The 17,115-nt window shown below is 41.2% G+C and overlaps 1 protein-coding gene across 1 annotated transcript in view; it reads right to left on the reverse strand.

The window, feature by feature from the left end:
- NCOA2 (nuclear receptor coactivator 2) overlaps positions 1 to 17,115 on the reverse strand; it is a 649,459-nt gene that overhangs the window by 186,266 nt on the left and 446,078 nt on the right. Inside the window, 1 exon segment of the mRNA XM_029591446.1 lies at positions 16,599 to 17,114. Within this exon segment, the coding sequence (XP_029447306.1) occupies positions 16,599 to 17,114 (516 nt within the window).

Consider the following 17,115-nt stretch of genomic DNA (forward strand, 5'->3'; position numbering starts at 1 on the left):
AATGCTTAGACACATTTAACGATGTTTATTTTTTTACCATGGCAGAAGATTATAATCAATAGCCTACAAGAATGTGAAGACATAGCATAGGAGATCAGATTACAATTAGAATCAATGAAGAGAAAGTATGATAGAAAAGTGAACCAACAGGAACACAGAATCAGTATACACAACTCACCCCCCTTAAAATGAGTTGAATAAAGTTGTCAGTAAAAATTGTTAATGTACGCCTGTTTTACAAGATTTTATAAATGTGATACTGTAAACCGCTTAGAATTTTGAAGAAAAGGTAGCTAACATTTTAAATAAATCTTTCATGGTACACAATTTTTGTGTTTAAATGGACACATGGAGATTTATACAAGTATTTTATGAATTGTGAGGCAGGTGTTGCACAGTTTATAAAATATCGTGCATTTATGTCCTGAAAGTATGCAGATATATTGTAATAAACCTGTATATTTTCAATGCCAGAAAATAGTTTCTCTATGTATGAATGTAAAAACATATAATCTAATAATCCAGATTTAAATGTGGAGAGGGCATTCATTTTACTTCACAGGTATTTTATAAATTACGCATGGATACTATTCTGAAAATACTTACTTCCAAGAATATTTGAATTTAGCAATTTGCTGATACCTCCACCAGCTCACCTAGACCCTCTAGCACTTCACCCTGAACCACCAGTTCACCTAGTCCTCCCACCCAAAACCCGGAGACAAAGTCTAATTTTAAATGTGCGAGTTCAGTAGCAGGTGGAATTTTTTTTTTTTTTTTTTTTTTTTTTTAACAAGTCTGGTAATTAAGCGCCTTAATGCTTCTTACAAAAAAGCAACTTGCTTGCATACTTCTGATCTCCACTCTAGAAAGTTCCTAGTCCGTCACTTTTCTCGATCCAGTAAAATGTATGTGCCAAACTACAAAAGGGCACGCACACTCTTGAGATTTATAAAATAGCATATATGCATGTACATGCTATTGACTTGTCTACATACTATTTTTACATGTGAAACACTTTTAAAAATTCACTTCATTCTGTGTGTTGTGATCTTGCAAAGGTTCATTCTTTTGGGGTTAATGTCACCAAATGGGCTAGTCTTTGTGCATATCATGACAGAAATGAAACTCGCTCATAAGACAGGGTATATTGGATATTATCTCAATCTCTCAAATTTACTTCTATTGCCTTTCTTAACACTTGCACTGTACTAGAGATAGCCTCCTTCTGGAGTTCACACAATGTAACATGTATAATCAACACATCAAGATGCACTTGGAACTTTTTTTTTTTATCAAGCTAGTAGCACCCAATATAATTGGGACATATTTCTGTATTTTTCTGCCACATTACCTTGGTCTCAGATTGCATTTTTTGTGCTTGAGGATCTCCACATGTTTCACAGAGTAGTCACTTGATACTGATACTTCTATTATCAATGCTGTTCTTATGGTTTATTCTTTACCACAATATCTGTTTTTCCTGCTTTGAATTTTTGTCAAGTTCTGGAAATACCTCTCAGGTATTTCCAGATTTCTGGCAGGGCCAGGCCGGCACAGAATAGGAAACACCGGTCAGTAATAATTCAACTCAGATAGGAGGCCCTAATCTTGGATTCAGCAGGAACAAGTGGAACTGGAGTTTGAATGTAGGACAGGAACTGGAATCAGAAGGCAGTTTACAAGGTTAGAATAGGTACTAGAAGCAGGCTGGAAATGCAGGTCAGCAAACCAGGCTACAAGTAATAGCAGAACTAGTAAACACTAGAACCAGCAGAACTGCAGGAAAGCACTGAAAGACCTGAACAACAAGACTATAGTGATAGACTGGAACCCAAGTCTTGACACAAAGAGTCTGCAGATTTGAGGTTTAGTATGTAGCAAATCCAACAGCAAGAGGGCGAGTCGGTCTTTGGGTTGCCGTGAACAACTTCCTGTTCCTCTGCAATCTCTTTTGACTGAGCTCTAGCCAATTTCTGACACCTAGAGGTGTGACTGTGCAGGCTACCTGAAGCAATCTTCTTCTTTCCTGCTTCCCCTTGCTTCAGGTTCCCAGTTGATTTGAGGGTTAGGCCTATGCCAAAGTGTCATCCTACAGCTTTTAATTGGTTGAAATAGGAACATTCCATGCGATCATAACTTCACTCACTACAATTCTGTCAAGGCCATGAGTCCAGTGCTTTTCTGGTATAGTGATGAGCCAATCCACCCAATTATGACAGTCACAGTTGTGAGCCCTTGTGCTGAGGTTGACTCAACCTAGAAGACGAATCCACTAGGCCCACGCCAACAACTGGCGGACTCGCCCTTGGCTGGGACTGAGCTGGACCTTCATGTATTCCAGCCTCTTTCTCCACAGGTTGAACCCTTGGGTTTCAAGGGCCGGCAGGATTTAGACAACTGTCCCTGAGGGCAGTCAAAGAGAGAATCCAGAGGCTGGCTGAGGTCAGGGTAGGCAGCAATTAGATAATTACCAGGTTCAGACAAATGGTCAGGGCAGGCAGGCAATGAACAAGACATAGTTAGGGTCCATAGCAGAGGTCAAGACCAAGCAGTCAGATAGGCGTCCAGGGCAGGGCATGGCAGGGAGCAGGAATGAAGCAAGGATGGAACAGGAACAAGGTTGGAGTGAGGCAGGATCAGGAACAAGGCTGGAGTAGCAACATGCACTGTAAGGATTGAGGAAGTCCTGTTGCTGAAGCACTGAAGTGGAGCGCAGCTGGGGTTTAAATACCCAGCCATGCTATCAGAGGCATGCTGGCTGGGCTTTCCCACTATGGGGCCTTGAAGTCCGAGTGAGCGTGAGCATGTGCGTGCCTAGTGAGAGGCATAGCATGATAAGTCTGGGGTACAATGATGGTGTCCCTGCCATGCAGGAGACTTTGGCAGCATCTGGGGCCTTGGCAGTGCTTGGGGTAAGTGTTTGGGGTAATAGTGTTTTCCATGAAGAAATTTGAACTGAATTTTAGTGAACGTAAACTGTTTAGGCCTTTTCTAAATGTATTAGTGGAATTTTAGAAATCTGGAAACTCTCTGATGGATGGTGGTATGCTGCTATAGCACTTAAATGTACTCTAATGTAATTAATTTTCAAAGCTGATTTGGAAAGCTGAAGGAGGTATTGAAGCAATGTCAAAGTTCCACAAGAAAATTGGTCTTGATAATCCTCTTTACATCATACTAAAAATCTTCTCCATTTAAATGCATAAGAACATCTTGTTGCTAGCAACACTGTTAATTTCAGCAGATAAACTGTTTAGTTTTCAGCAACTGGCATTAAACATCTAGGCAGTTAATGTTAGTGATCAAAAGTTGGGGTGAAGAAGTATAGTCTTGTAAAGAGATAGTAATTATGAGAAAATTGTTAAATCGGCTGTAAAACTGATAGTCTGTGCAGTCAAGGGATTCATGGTTCATATGGCCAGTATAGTGCTATAAAAATCAACCTTGCTATGCCTTGTCTCCGTTTTAGAACGAACTGTCTTGCCAATGAGAGGCCATCAGTGGAAATGTGTACATTAGTCTTATTGACCACAAAACTGCCAATGCATCCAATGCTAATGGCCTTGGGATTTGGTCTTTTGGAGCAGTAGAATGGAACAGAGATGTGAATAGATCCAGTTGAGGAACTCCCCAATTTTAAAAGATGGTCAGGAGAATATTGTTGAGAAGCTCCATCTCGTGAGATTGCAGTCACCGACTTAATGAGTCTGCTGTAATGTTGGAATTCTCTACAATGTGAATGGTGGTGAGATGTTTTTTTTTTATTACCCAAGTCCAATATTTTTAAAGTTTCTCAAAATAATGTTTGAGACCCCAGAGACCCTATTCTTCCTTTATGTAGTACACTGTTACAATGCTTTCAGTTTGAATCTGGAGAAACTTGCACTTTATAGAAGTTTTGAAACCGAAGAATGCCTTGTAAATAGCCTTAAGTTCCAATACATGCGGACTACTCTTGTTATTCCAACTTCCTTGACGTCATATGTTGTTCATGCGGATTCCCTGCGCTTGAGTGGATGCATCTGTCATTAATGATATTTAATATAGGGGGGAGCAAAGACATTTTTTTCCCTAAGGAGATTGCTTGAGCGAGTCCACCATTGCTGCAATATGGAAAGTTGATGAGAAATTGGCACTCTGATTTAGGGATTGCATTCGCTGGTTCTAGTGACTTGATGCCACTGTGGTATCCTCATGCATAGTCTCATATACAGAGTTACATGTACTGTTGCTGCCATATAACCTAGAAGTACCATGAACCTTTTAGTAGAGACTGAGTTTTGAATTTCAACAAATCACACCAAAGATTGCAGGCTGGACATCCTTGGAGTAGGTAGAAAAGCCTTTCCCAACTGCGTATTCAGAATTGCTCCTATAAACTCTAGATGAAGAGAAGGTTGTAGTAGAGACTTTTTGTAGTTTCTGATGAATCCTAGGGAAAGGATAATTTGGACTATCACCACTGTGGAAGTTTTGGTATCTTTGGGTGATCTGCTGGATATTAGCCAGTGATCTAAGAGGGTAAAAACTAATACATTGTTTTGCCTCTGGTAAGCTGCCATTTCTGGTAGTCATTTTGTGAAAACTATTCGGACTGCTGAGACACCAAAGGGTAAGACTTTGTACAGGTAGTGATAATTTTTTTAATAAAGTAAACACCACAAGGAAAATCCAAAACTAGATTGCTCATCGTAGATATTGCATCAGCAAGCCTGTCGGCGTGTCCTTTAAAACAACAGGACCGCCCGGACTGCTACATCATTTGCAATTATTATCTTTTCAATTTTTTAAGTATTATTTTCAATATGCATATAAAAGATGAATTCCAAAACTGTGATAGAGACTCAGAAAGATAAATTTCAATCATTGGTGATCCAGACTCTACAATGGCTGATGTTTCGCAACACGCTTCTTCAGGAGCCTTGTGATCAGTATGATTACATTCCCATTCACCAATAGTAATTTCCTTTAAATGGACTGCAGGTAAGACTCAAACATCTTCTAATCAGAAGATACAATATCTACGACAAGCAATCTAGTTTTGGATTTTCTTTGGGTTGTTTACATAGTAATTGGAAATATCCTCGGCTCTTGATTTGGATTATAGTGATAATTGCTTACCATAAACATTAAGAATTTGTTGCCGGTGGATGTGTTAACAGCTGTTAGTGTAGCTGGGTTTTAAAAAAGTTTGGACAAGTTCCTGGGATAAACATCATGGAATCTATCAACCTTTTGGGATCCTGCAAGGGACTTGTGACTTGGATTGGCCATTGTTGGAAACAGGATACTGGGCTTGATGAACCTTTTGTCTGATGTACTATGGCAAATCTTATGTCAAGTTTTGCTATTAAAAGTTGTGTGCATAAAACATTAATTAAGAGCATAAAATTTGTATTCATAGGTTTTACACACACTAAAGACAAGTAAATCCTGAGAACAAGAATCTGACAATACAAGCTCCAGGTTCAGCCCCATAGACTAGCGGTTCTCAACTTGTTTGTCTCCAAGCACATGCAGGTGTGTTGCCACATTTCCCGGTTCCTGGCTGGCCCAGCTGTTCCTCCTGCTCCAGCGAAATGGAACTCTTCCTCCGCCCGGGCAGAATGCAGCAGGAGAGCTGCAGTCAGTGGCACTCACAGCATGGACTCCTCTTCCCACCCCCTCAGCTCGGAAGAGGAAGTGAAGTGCAGCGGCTGGCACGCGCGAGAAGAAGAGACCCTGGTTAGGTAAAGTCTCTGCAGAATGGGCCCGAAAAAATATCAACAGTGCCAGCCCGAAGAAAGTCAGCAGCGTCGGCCCAAAGCACAACGAGGAGCAATGTCAGCCCCCGCGGCCGAAGGGACTCCTTTCTCGAGGCCACGAGGGCTGGAAGAGGAGGCTGTTGCTGCTGCTAGTTCAGTGGGGAGAGAGTGAGTGAGTAACCATATGTATGTGTTTATGTGTGACATGTATGCAAGTTTGTGCTTAAGAACCTGTTTGTGTGATTAAGAGTATGTAAGTGTGATTGAGAACCTGAATGTGTAAGTGAGAGCATGTATATGTATGATTAAGAGCCTGTGTGTATAAGAAAGAAAGCATGGGCGTAATTTTGTGATTGAGAGCCTATGTAAGTGAACAAGCGAGCATGTGCTGACAGAAAGAAAGGAGAAATTTGCAAACAATCCCCCTTCCTCCTAATTCACAACAATCTCAGGGCACTTGGAAATCAAACATTTCCAGGTATGGAGAACAGAGCATTTTTTAATCCTTATTACTTTTAATTATTGGGTCTTTGTGTCTGCTGTTTTGAAATATTTTATTGGTGTCTAGAAATTTTTTATATCAGTTTTTAAATATTGGATATTCCATTCATGAGCTGTTTTGAAATAATCTGTTCTTTTTATTAGTATGGTTTTATTGCTATTGATTTTATATTTCTTGCTTTATTTTATGAGGACTGGTGATTTCTCTTTTTCCTTTGTTGCACTGCATACAGAGACTCTAGCTTGTTGCGGTTCCAGTTCAGTTTTTGTCTGCATGTTTCTATTTATGCTTTATTTATTTATAATTTTTATATACCGATGTTCCTGTATAGAATACATATCGCACCGGTTTACAGAGAACTGAACTGTCGCCTCAGGGACGGATACATTGAAACAATGGTTGAAACTGAAACTTACAGAGAACCCAGTGGAATGCAATTCAAAACATGATTAGCAAAAAGATTAGCTTTATGGTCTCTTTATTCTTTGTTAGGTGAGGGTCTGCCCATGTGATTGAGGTGAGGTATTATGCTGCATGTAGTTTCTGGGTAGGGCTCTTTAGCAGCCTGGCTTGTTCCATTTTCCTAATAGGAGGAGTTTTAAGACCTGGTGTAATATTTTCATTGTTGCCTTTTCTTAGGTAAGGTGGTACTGTGTGAGTGCTGGAAGTTGGTGCTGTACTGGTATGGGAGGTTTACTATTTATATAATTTATGTTCAGAGAGAGTACTCTTATTTTTCCCTTGTGTCATTCTTAAAGTAATACGGAACCTTTTTGTTTTTCTGTCGTAGATTGTTATGAGCAGTGTGTCACGCATGTGAGAACCATCTGTCAGGTATATCCCAACCAAAAAAAAATTTGAGAACTACTGCCTTGGACTAACATTTCCCTGAAAAGCTTTCTTTAACCTTTAACCAGGAGTTAAACTTCCAGTGTTAAGAAAATAATGAGTTAAGACTACGTACCTCTCTGCTTTGGGAAATAGCTTAAGGCATTGATTAACATGCAATATGCATAGAGGAGCGCTGTTGTGCACATACCTTGTGTGTGCAGAACTCGTTGCTACACTGACAAAGTTCTACAAAAAGTATTCACAGAATCACCTGCTGACGTGCATACAGCCTAGTGCACCTTATTACACTGGGGCTACAGTTTGAAACTTTTATGAAATATGGCGATTGTACTGCCACCTCATGGTTAAGAACATAAGAACATGCCATACTGGGTCAGACCAAGGGTCCATCAAGCCCAGCATCCTGTTTCCAACAGTGGCCAATCCAGGCCATAAGAACCTGGCAAGTACCCAAAAACTAAGTCTATTCCATGTTACCGTTGCTAGTAATAGCAGTGGCTATTTTCTAAGTCAACTCAATTAATAGCAGGTAATGGACTTCTCCTCCAAGAACTTATCCAATCCTTTTTTAAACCCAGCTACACTAACTGCACTAACCACATCCTCTGGCAACAAATTCCAGAGTTTAATTGTGCTTTGAGTGAAAAAGAACTTTCTCCGATTAGTTTTAAATGTGCCACACGCTAACTTCATGGAGTGCCCCCTAGTCTTTCTATTATTCGAAAGAGTAAATAACCAATTCACATCTATCCGTTCTACATCTCTCATGATTTTAAACACCTCTATCATATCCCCTCTCAGCCGTCTCTTCTCCAAGCTGAAAAGTCCTAACCTCTTTAGTCTTTCCTCATAGGGGAGCTGTTCCATTCCCCTTATCATTTTGGTAGCCCTTCTCTGTGTTGTTTTTTTTAGAATTTGTAAGCCTTGAAATATGAGTAAAAATAGTCTGAGAAGCTAGTATAATTTGAAATTATTGTATAGGTTATGCTTAGGGACTCGTTTCCTGCATTTTCGCTGCCACAGTCACATCAACTGTGGCACCATTTTCACTCCCTATAGCCCTCTGCTGCTGCTTTTCAGCTACCTGTTGTTGGTCTAGGCCTTCCCTGTTCCCAGCGATGGGGGCTGCTACATCCTAGCTAGTTCTTCCTTCTGCACAACTGGACTATCCTGTGATATTTACTAGCCTAGAGTATTTTGGATGCTGGCAGAACATAGCTCAAAGTTCCTAAATAGAGCAGTATGGCACCTGCACAATTGGTGTGGGACCAGGGAAGGCAATACTTCAGGCAGTATACAAGGAGATATGGGGTGGGAGGGGACGTGAACAGGAATTTGAAAACAGAACAAAGTTGGAGTTGCATGAAGGGAGGAAATGCATGGGAGAACAGAGAGGGAGATTGAGAAAGATTTATGAATGAAAAAGGGAGGGAGAAGGTAAGAATTACTGAATTGTTAGCAATTTTTGAAGTGATCCAACTTTGGTTTTCTGCTTTGGAGATTGTGGCACAAACAGATTTTCTATTCTTGACAGATTGCAGAGTATGAAATGGGTACAAGTTTTGAATTAAAAGTATCTATGATTGAAACATTCTCATCTCCAAGAATGGCACATTTTTTTTCTCAAAGAAAAAAAATGAGTTTAAATACTTAGCTGTGTCTGCTTAGATGAGTAAGATGGTGAAAACAAAGAAATAGCATGTTTAGTCTCAGCATTCAATGATTACTACTTTCAAGCCCAGGACTGATAGATGGTTACAATTTGCTGACATATAGAAGAGATACAATCTCTACTGTAGTGTATTTAGAGAAAAGTTGCGATAAGGTCTCCCACCCAATACAAAATTAAATGTCAAAGTCACTCTTCCAGGCAAAAATGCCAGGTTCAAATTAATGTACAGTAATAACAAGAAAGAAACACAGATCAATACAATTTCTTAAATAGACACTACTGATTAACTTACCTACTTCCTCAAACAAAATCCTGCTTTGGTTGTTTAACATAAAACATCTCAATATTTATTTAAACAAATTTAAATCGGAGAAGGGAAAAAATAGTTTACCCCTTGATATCTGGCAGACGTCTGCCTCCAAAATAGTGTAGCAGTTATTAAGAAATGTACAGCACTTCTAAGACTTTCTAGTTTGTCTGCCTCCCACTTTAGTGTCTTAGATAGTGAAGTTCAACATGGCTTTATCAAACTTTCAACACCTGATCACAGCTATATACTGTTATTGAATTTAGCATTTGTGTACCACAAAGAGACAAAAAGAAAACTACCCCCACTGGAATCCACTCAAATTTTCATTACATGATACCTAATAAAATGTTTCAGTAACTGAAGTTACTTACAGTGAAGTTGCTGCCAGTGAATCTGAAGCAAGTGAATGGAAAGAGCAATATATTTTATATTATTCCATCGACTGAAAAGTGTTAAGGAAAACATGTAAGTGATGCTCTGCAAAACTGTGTCCTGTAAACTATGGGCTAATTAACATTCCCACCCCCTACTCCCTGAAATCAAACTGTTTGGACTGGCTGAAATGAGTTTCTTCCACAAGTAAACTACTTCAATTTAATACATTTGATCCAATTCAATTTAAATAGAAACACAGAAATGAAGACAGAAAAGGACCAAATGATCCACCCAGTCTGCCCAGGAAGCTATTGTCAGTATCTGCTGCACTGAGCAGGTTACTCCCATGCTTCAGTTTACTAAACCGTAAAAGTCAGGGCCCTCGGATGCTGTTTGAATCCAATTACCCTTAATCATTGCTATGAAAGCAGAGAGCAATGTTGGAGTTGCATCAAAAGTATCATGTTTAGTGATTAAGGGTAGTAAGCACTAGGGATGTGAATCGTTTTTTGACGATTTAAAATATCGTCCGATATATTTTAAATCGTCAAAAATTGTTAGAGGCGATATTTAATAGGAATTCCCCCGATTTATCGTCAAAAATCGTAAATCGGGGGAAGGGGGAGGGCGGGAAAACCGGCACACTAAAACATCCCTAAAACCCACCCCGAACCTTTAAAATAAATCCCCCACCCTCCCGAACCCCCCCAAAATGTCTTAAATTACCTGGAGTCCAGTGGGGGGGTCCCGTTGTGATCTTCCACTCTCGGGCCACGGGTGCGTTGATAGAAATGGCGCCGGCGCTACCTTTGCCCTGTCATATGACAGGGCAAAGGTAGCACCGGCGCCATTTTGCTTCCTGTCCCCCGACGTCACGAGCGTAGGAGATCGCTCCCGGACCCCCGCTGGACCCCCAGGGACTTTTGGCCAGCTTGGGGGGGCCTCCTGACCCCCACAAGACTTGCCAAAAGTCCAGCGGGGGTCCGGGAACGACCTCCTGCACTCGAATCGTGTTGCCGTACGGCCGGCGCCATTTTGCAAAATGGCGCCGGCCCCCGCTGGACCCCCGCTGGACTTTTGGCAAGTCTTGTGGAGGTCAGGAGGCCCCCCCCCAAGCTGGCCAAAAGTCCCTGGGGGTGCAGCGGGGGTCCGGGAACGACCTCCTGCACTCGAATCGTGTTGCCGTATGGCCGGCGCCATTACAGCAATATGGCGCCCGCCGTACGGCAACACGATTCGAGTGCAGGAGGTCGTTCCCGGACCCCCGCTGGACTTTTGGCAAGTCTTGTGGGGGTCAGGAGGCCCCCCCAAGCTGGCCAAAAGTCCCTGGGGGTCCAGCAGGGGTCTGGGAGCGACCTCCTACACTCGTGACGTCGGGGGACAGGAAGCAAAATGGCGCCGGCGCTACCTTTGCCCTGTCATATGACAGGGCAAAGGTAGCGCCGGTGCCATTTCTATCAACGCACCCGTGGCCCGAGAGTGGAAGATCACAACGGGACCCCCCACTGGACCCCAGGTAATTTAAGACATTTTGGGGGGGGTTCGGGAGGGTGGGGGATTTATTTTAAAGGGTTGGGGTGGGTTTTAGGGATGTTTTAGTGTGCTGGTTTTCCCGCCCTCCCCCAATTTACGATTTACACGATATTTAAAAAAACAAAACCGCGACGATCCGATTCCCTCCCCCCCCAGCCGAAATCGATCGTTAAGACGATCGATCACACGATTCACATCTCTAGTAAGCACCACTCTGGTTGGTTGCTGTCTGAATCCAATTCCCCTTTTCTCACTGCTGCTGAAGCAGAGAGCAATGATGGAGTTGCATTAACACTATCATGGCTTAATTGCTAAGGGTAGCAACTGCCACACCAGCAAGTTACCCCCAGTTACTCCCATGCACTCTTTTCTTTATTTCCAACCTCTAGCCTTTAGGGATCCACAGGAGTTGATTTTCAAAGGTGTGCGCATCCATGTGCACGGGGTTTCTGGTGCTCGCAAATGGATGCGCCAATTTTATAACATACGTGTGCATGTTATAAAATCTATGGGCTGCACACACATGCGCCCCGGATTTTATAAATCTGTGTGCACATGTACACGGTGCACAGGGGGGCCAAATTTTGTAAGAGTACGTGCAGCGACACAATTGGGCCTCCCTGAGTTCATTACCAGTCTGCTCTAATTAAGGAGTGGACTGGGAGGGAACTTCCCCACCCCCCTACCTAACCTTAACTCCCTTTTCCCTCTCTACCCCGACCCCAAATTCCTAATTAACTACCCTTAATTTTGTAATTTTAATTTTTTTTTTTTACTTACTACTCCTTGGGAGCAGAAGAAATGTACGTGTGCCTGCTGGCGCGAGAGTCTTTGGGACAGGACCTGTACATGGACCTGTACAATGGCATTATCACCTCTTTTTTTCTTACGGTTATTTTTCTCTCTATGCAGCCCAGCATTTTTCTGGCTTTAGGTATCACCTTGTCATACTGTTTCACCATCTTTAGATCATCAGACATTATAAAACCAAGGTCCCCATAAAGCTCTGGTGGATTGCCTCACCCCGATGCATGACTCAACTTCTTGGCACTGAATCCCAACTGCCAAATCTTCAAACACTCAAGTTTTCTTAAATCACTTTTCATTCTCTCTACTCCTTCAGATGTTTCCACTCTGTTGCAGATCTTAGAATCATCTGCAAAGACAAACTTTACCTTCTATCCCTTCCGCCAGGTCGCTAACAAAGATATTGAACAGAATCAGTCCCAAAATTGATCCCTATGGCACTCCACTTAACACCGTTCTTCATTCAGAATAGGTTCCATTTACCATTACACACTGTCTTCTATCCATTAACCAGTTTGCAAACAATGCTACTACCTTGGCACCCACTCCCCAAGCTTCTCATTTTATTCACGAGTCTCCTATGTGGGACTGTATCAATAGCTTTTCTAAAATCCAAGTAACTCACATTGAGCGCTCTTCCCTGATCCAATTCTCTAGTCACCCAAACAAAAAAAAAAAATCAATCATATTTGTCTGACAGGACTTTACCCTGATGAATCCATGCTGTCTTGGGTCCAGCAACCCACCAGATTGTAGATAATTCACTATCCTTTCCTTCAGCAGAGTCTCCATTAAATTTCCCACTACTGAGGTGAGGCTAACTAACCTGTAGTTTCCAGCCTCCGCTCTGCTCCCTCTCTTGTGAAGCGGGACCAGCATTGCTCTTCTCCAATCTTGTGGCACCACTCCTGTTTCCAGGGATCTATTAAACAGTTCCTTCAGCGGACCCACCACCACATCTCTTGAGCTCCCTCAGAATTCTCTGATGTACCTCATCCAGCCCCATGGCCTTGTCCACTTTCAGTTTTCCTAGCTCTTCCCATACATTCTCACCAGTAAATGGAATTTTGTCTACTCCACCCCCATTCCAGAGTCTTGTTAATTAGCGACGGTCCTTCTCCAGTGTCTTCTTTAGTGAATACCGAACTAAAGTATTAATATTTCCACCATTTCTTTGTCTATCTCCACACACTGATCTTTGTCACCTTTCAATTTCGGACTTTTCTCCTTTCACTGACATAAGTTTTGTCACCTTGCTTTACCTCTGTGGCAATCCTTTCTTCCCCCTTTTTGCTTTCTTCGTCTCCCTCAGTTTCACCAAATATTCTTCCCAGTGTTCCCCTTTTTGGGATCCTTTATATTTCTTCAACTCTGTTCTTTTTGCTTTTATTTTATTCGCCACCTCCTTTGAGAACCAGATTGGTTTCTTATTTCTCTTACTTTTGTTTACTTTTCTAACATATAGATATGTTATCTTTGTAATTGCTCCTTTTAGTTTGGCCCACTGTTATTCCACCTGTCTCATTTTCTCCCAGTCTCCTACTTCTACCTCCAGGTACATTCCCATTTTGACAAAGTCCGTATTTTTGAAATTCAAAACTCTGGTCTTCGTGTGACTTCTCTGTATCCTTTCTGCAATATCAAACCATACCGTTTGATGATCATTGGTGCTGGGGAGGGCACGCACCAGGACTTTTGAGACATTATCCCCGTTAGTGAGCACTAGGTTGAGTACAACTCCCTCCCTCATGAGTTCCATTACCATTTGTTTGAAAAGAGCCCTTTGCAGGGCATCTACTCTCTCTCTACTTTTTTTTTTTTGTCAAAATACTTTTTTTTAACAGGGAAAAGCATCACACATGTACCTGTGAAAGTCAGTAGCATAATAAAGGATAACAGTAACAGTCTATACTACAAGAAAAAAATGATAACAGGCAGAACTCCCGCATTTGGTGCATCCCTCCCCCTCTCTCTACTTCTGATAGATTCTACAGAAGGGATTCTCCAGTCTACGTCCGGCAGATTAAAATTTCCAACAATCAACACTTCTCTCTTCTTTCTCACCTTTTGGATGTCTTTGACCAGCTAGTTCTTCCATTTGAGTCTGTGGTCTGTAAATCACTCCAGTAAATATGGATGCACCATCACCTTTTCTTAGGGCAGCCCATAATACTTCCTCTCTACCCACATTCCTTGTACTTCAGTTGCTTGGATATTGTTTTTGACATAAAGAGCTACTCCTCCCCCTTTTCTGTCCTCTCTGTCTTTCCTTAACAAGTTACTTACTTACTTATTTACTTTATATACTGACATTCGATTTGACATATCACATTGGTTTACATTCAGGTACTGTAGTATTTTCCTATCCCCAGAGGGTTTACAATCTAAGTTTGTACCTGAGGCAATGGAGGGTAAAGTGACTTGCCCATGGTCACAAGGAGTGACAGCGGGACTTGAACCCTGGTCTCCTGGTTCGTAGCCCACTGCTCTAACCACTAGGCTATTCCTCCTCCCAAAGTTATAGCCCAGTATGGCCGTATCCCAATCATGAGAATCCGTGAACCATGTCTCTGTAACAACAACAATGTCCAAGTCCGCCTCGACCGTTAGGGCCTGCAGGTCTGGGATTTTATTGCCTAAACTATAAGCATTTGTAGTCATAGCTTTCCAATTTTTCTCCCTTAATTTTTGCTTTCCAAGACACCTTTTCTGCTTCTTTCAGCTGATTGATTTTATTTTCTCCTTCCACTTCCTGTATTGCTTGGAGATGGCATGTCAATTTCATTGACCATCTCCTGCCACCCCCATTCTTTAGTTTAAATGTCTGATAATATGTGATCTGAATTTCTCACTTAGCATCCTCCTTCCTGCTACAGATAAATACAGGCAATCCTTACCATATAGCCTTTTACTGCTCCATACACGACCTCAGCCTACAATGTACCCAAAACCAGTTTCTGTACACCAGGTTTTGAGCCAGGAATTGAAATTATCTATATGACATAGCTTCTCGTTTCCCTTTCCATGAAAAGGCAATAGTCTTTGCAGTGTGTCTTATCTTTCCTAGAGTTTGGAAATTTTTGTACTTCATGGATACCATTTCTATTGAGGCCATTGGTCCCCAGATGGAAAACAGAGATATCAAAATTCCTACTTTCTTCTTCAATGACTTGGACTATTTGTTTTGCATTTCTACTAGCTGAGGATCCTGGAAGACATTTACCTGTTGTGTCACCATCAAAATGTGCTCCTAAATTGGTCCCTCTGATGAGATATTGGACGGTTCAAGGAAGAAGAGGTTAATTGAAACCTGAACAATTCTCTCCCTTAGATGAATCAGCTCCATTTTAATTGGAGACAGCTGAAGGCAAAAGGGACCTTTGATTCTCCAAATGATAGGCCTTGGGACATAAGCACCACAATTGTTGCATTGGATCAAAGACATTTTGTTAAATTTTCACTAATTCCTTAAAGTCATATAGATAAGGTAAAATGTAGGCTTTAGCAAAGATTTTTAATAGGTATTTGAAATAAAAATTAAAAGTATTAGTGTTAGCCAATAAAGATTAATAGGTAGAATATGAAAACCAATGTTTACAAGCAATATGACAGTTTAAATTACTATTATCTGAGCTGTAAGGAACTACTATGTAATGGGAGATGAAGTAATTGAAGCTAATTATCCAGGAGTCCAGGGAAGACTATATAAGAAAAGTAAACTCAGGGGTGGGTGGGTAGAGGGGTAGGGAGGGAGAGATCTAAACAGTTGAGATTACTTGCAGGAAAACCAAAAATTTTTTTTTCAGATACATTGAGCTGCCTCTCACAGGAAGAACTAAAAACAATGGATAATGTATGCTCCCAAATGCTGGTCTCTAGACCAATGAAATCTACAGAGAGCCCCTCCCCCTAGACACACTGGTAAAAAAATTATGAATTTTTTAAAATTCAGTCCAAATACACACTTTAGGACTTTTGTTCACAAGTAAAATACTCCCCCCCCCCAAGGCACAAAATATTACAATATTAAACTGTAAAAGTTCACTTAGCAAATTCAGGAAGCCTTGTAACTCCAGGAATACCTAAGACCCCATTTCAAAGAAAAAGAAATCATAAGTGAATAAGTCACCGAAGAGATCACATATCATTCACAAGTCCAAATACAAAAATTTGAGAAGAAAACCAAAAATATATTAGTGCAATTTTAGGACCTAAACAAAAGATAGAAGCTCTTTCTTTATTCTCCTCTTCTAATCCTACAGCTTCACTGAGGTATACCTATTGTAGACAAGCTAAGCCATTCCCATCATTAGGTCATAAGAGAATCAAAAGCCTAAGAGACTAAAAATGCACAGCACACTTTCCTTATAACCATAAAGTGCCAGAGTTGTTGCCATATAGGAGACTTTGGTTCAGCTGCATTGCAGAGCTATAAAATGCCTTCAAAGAAAAGCAAAAGCATAAAGCAGAGGTTACTCTTACGACAAATAACCTATTACTCGCTGGCACAAAAACCAGTACCGGTCACTTATTGACAGAACCAGTTACTTGCACTAAGGTGTGTCTCGTCATTCTCATCTAAGTTGCGACAAAGATTACCAAATGCAATGTACTAAAGACAGCTTAAATTAAAGGTTAAACTAGGAGAGAATGATTAGGTAATCCACTATCACGTAAACTATCATCTGTAAAACTAACACTGATGTGTGTGCTGTCAGTATTTGGGGGTCTGAAGGAGAAAAAAATATTCATTACATGTATACAAGGTCACACTAAGATTTAACCTCTCAGATTTCCTACCTGTTCATTAGGCTCAAAGCTTGGCTCTTGCTTCTCTGTTTTTATAGATGTTAATTTTATGCTGCTGGGAGGCTCATTCTTACTGTCCAACCGCTCCAATTTTGGAGCAATATCTGATAAACTAATATCTTTAGTATCATCTTTATCCAGTAAGTAGCGAAGTAGTGCATTTTCTTTCTTCTTGGGACTCACTGGTTCCTGTTTAATAATCACTTCTGAACCAGAAGCTGTGCTGTTGGACTCCTGAATCAACTCTTTGCCTGTAGCCTCAGCTGTAAGTTTAGCCAAGTCCACAGGAGAATTGCTGTCCTGCAAGAGTTTGTGCAAAATTTTATGCTTCTCCTTGAGAGAGGATCCATGTGCTGAAGTGGACATAGCACTGAGTGCCAGGCCTCCTGTGGAGTCCTTGTTAATATCGCCCATTGAACTGGGTAAGGATGAAGGTTCCATCTGATCAGATTTTGTTGTAAGCAGTTGTAAGAGCTTAGTTTGCCCTTTGTTGTCAAGCAATCTGTTT

This window comes from Rhinatrema bivittatum, chromosome 2 (assembly GCF_901001135.1).
Source record: "Rhinatrema bivittatum chromosome 2, aRhiBiv1.1, whole genome shotgun sequence".
NCBI lineage: Eukaryota > Metazoa > Chordata > Amphibia > Gymnophiona > Rhinatrematidae > Rhinatrema > Rhinatrema bivittatum.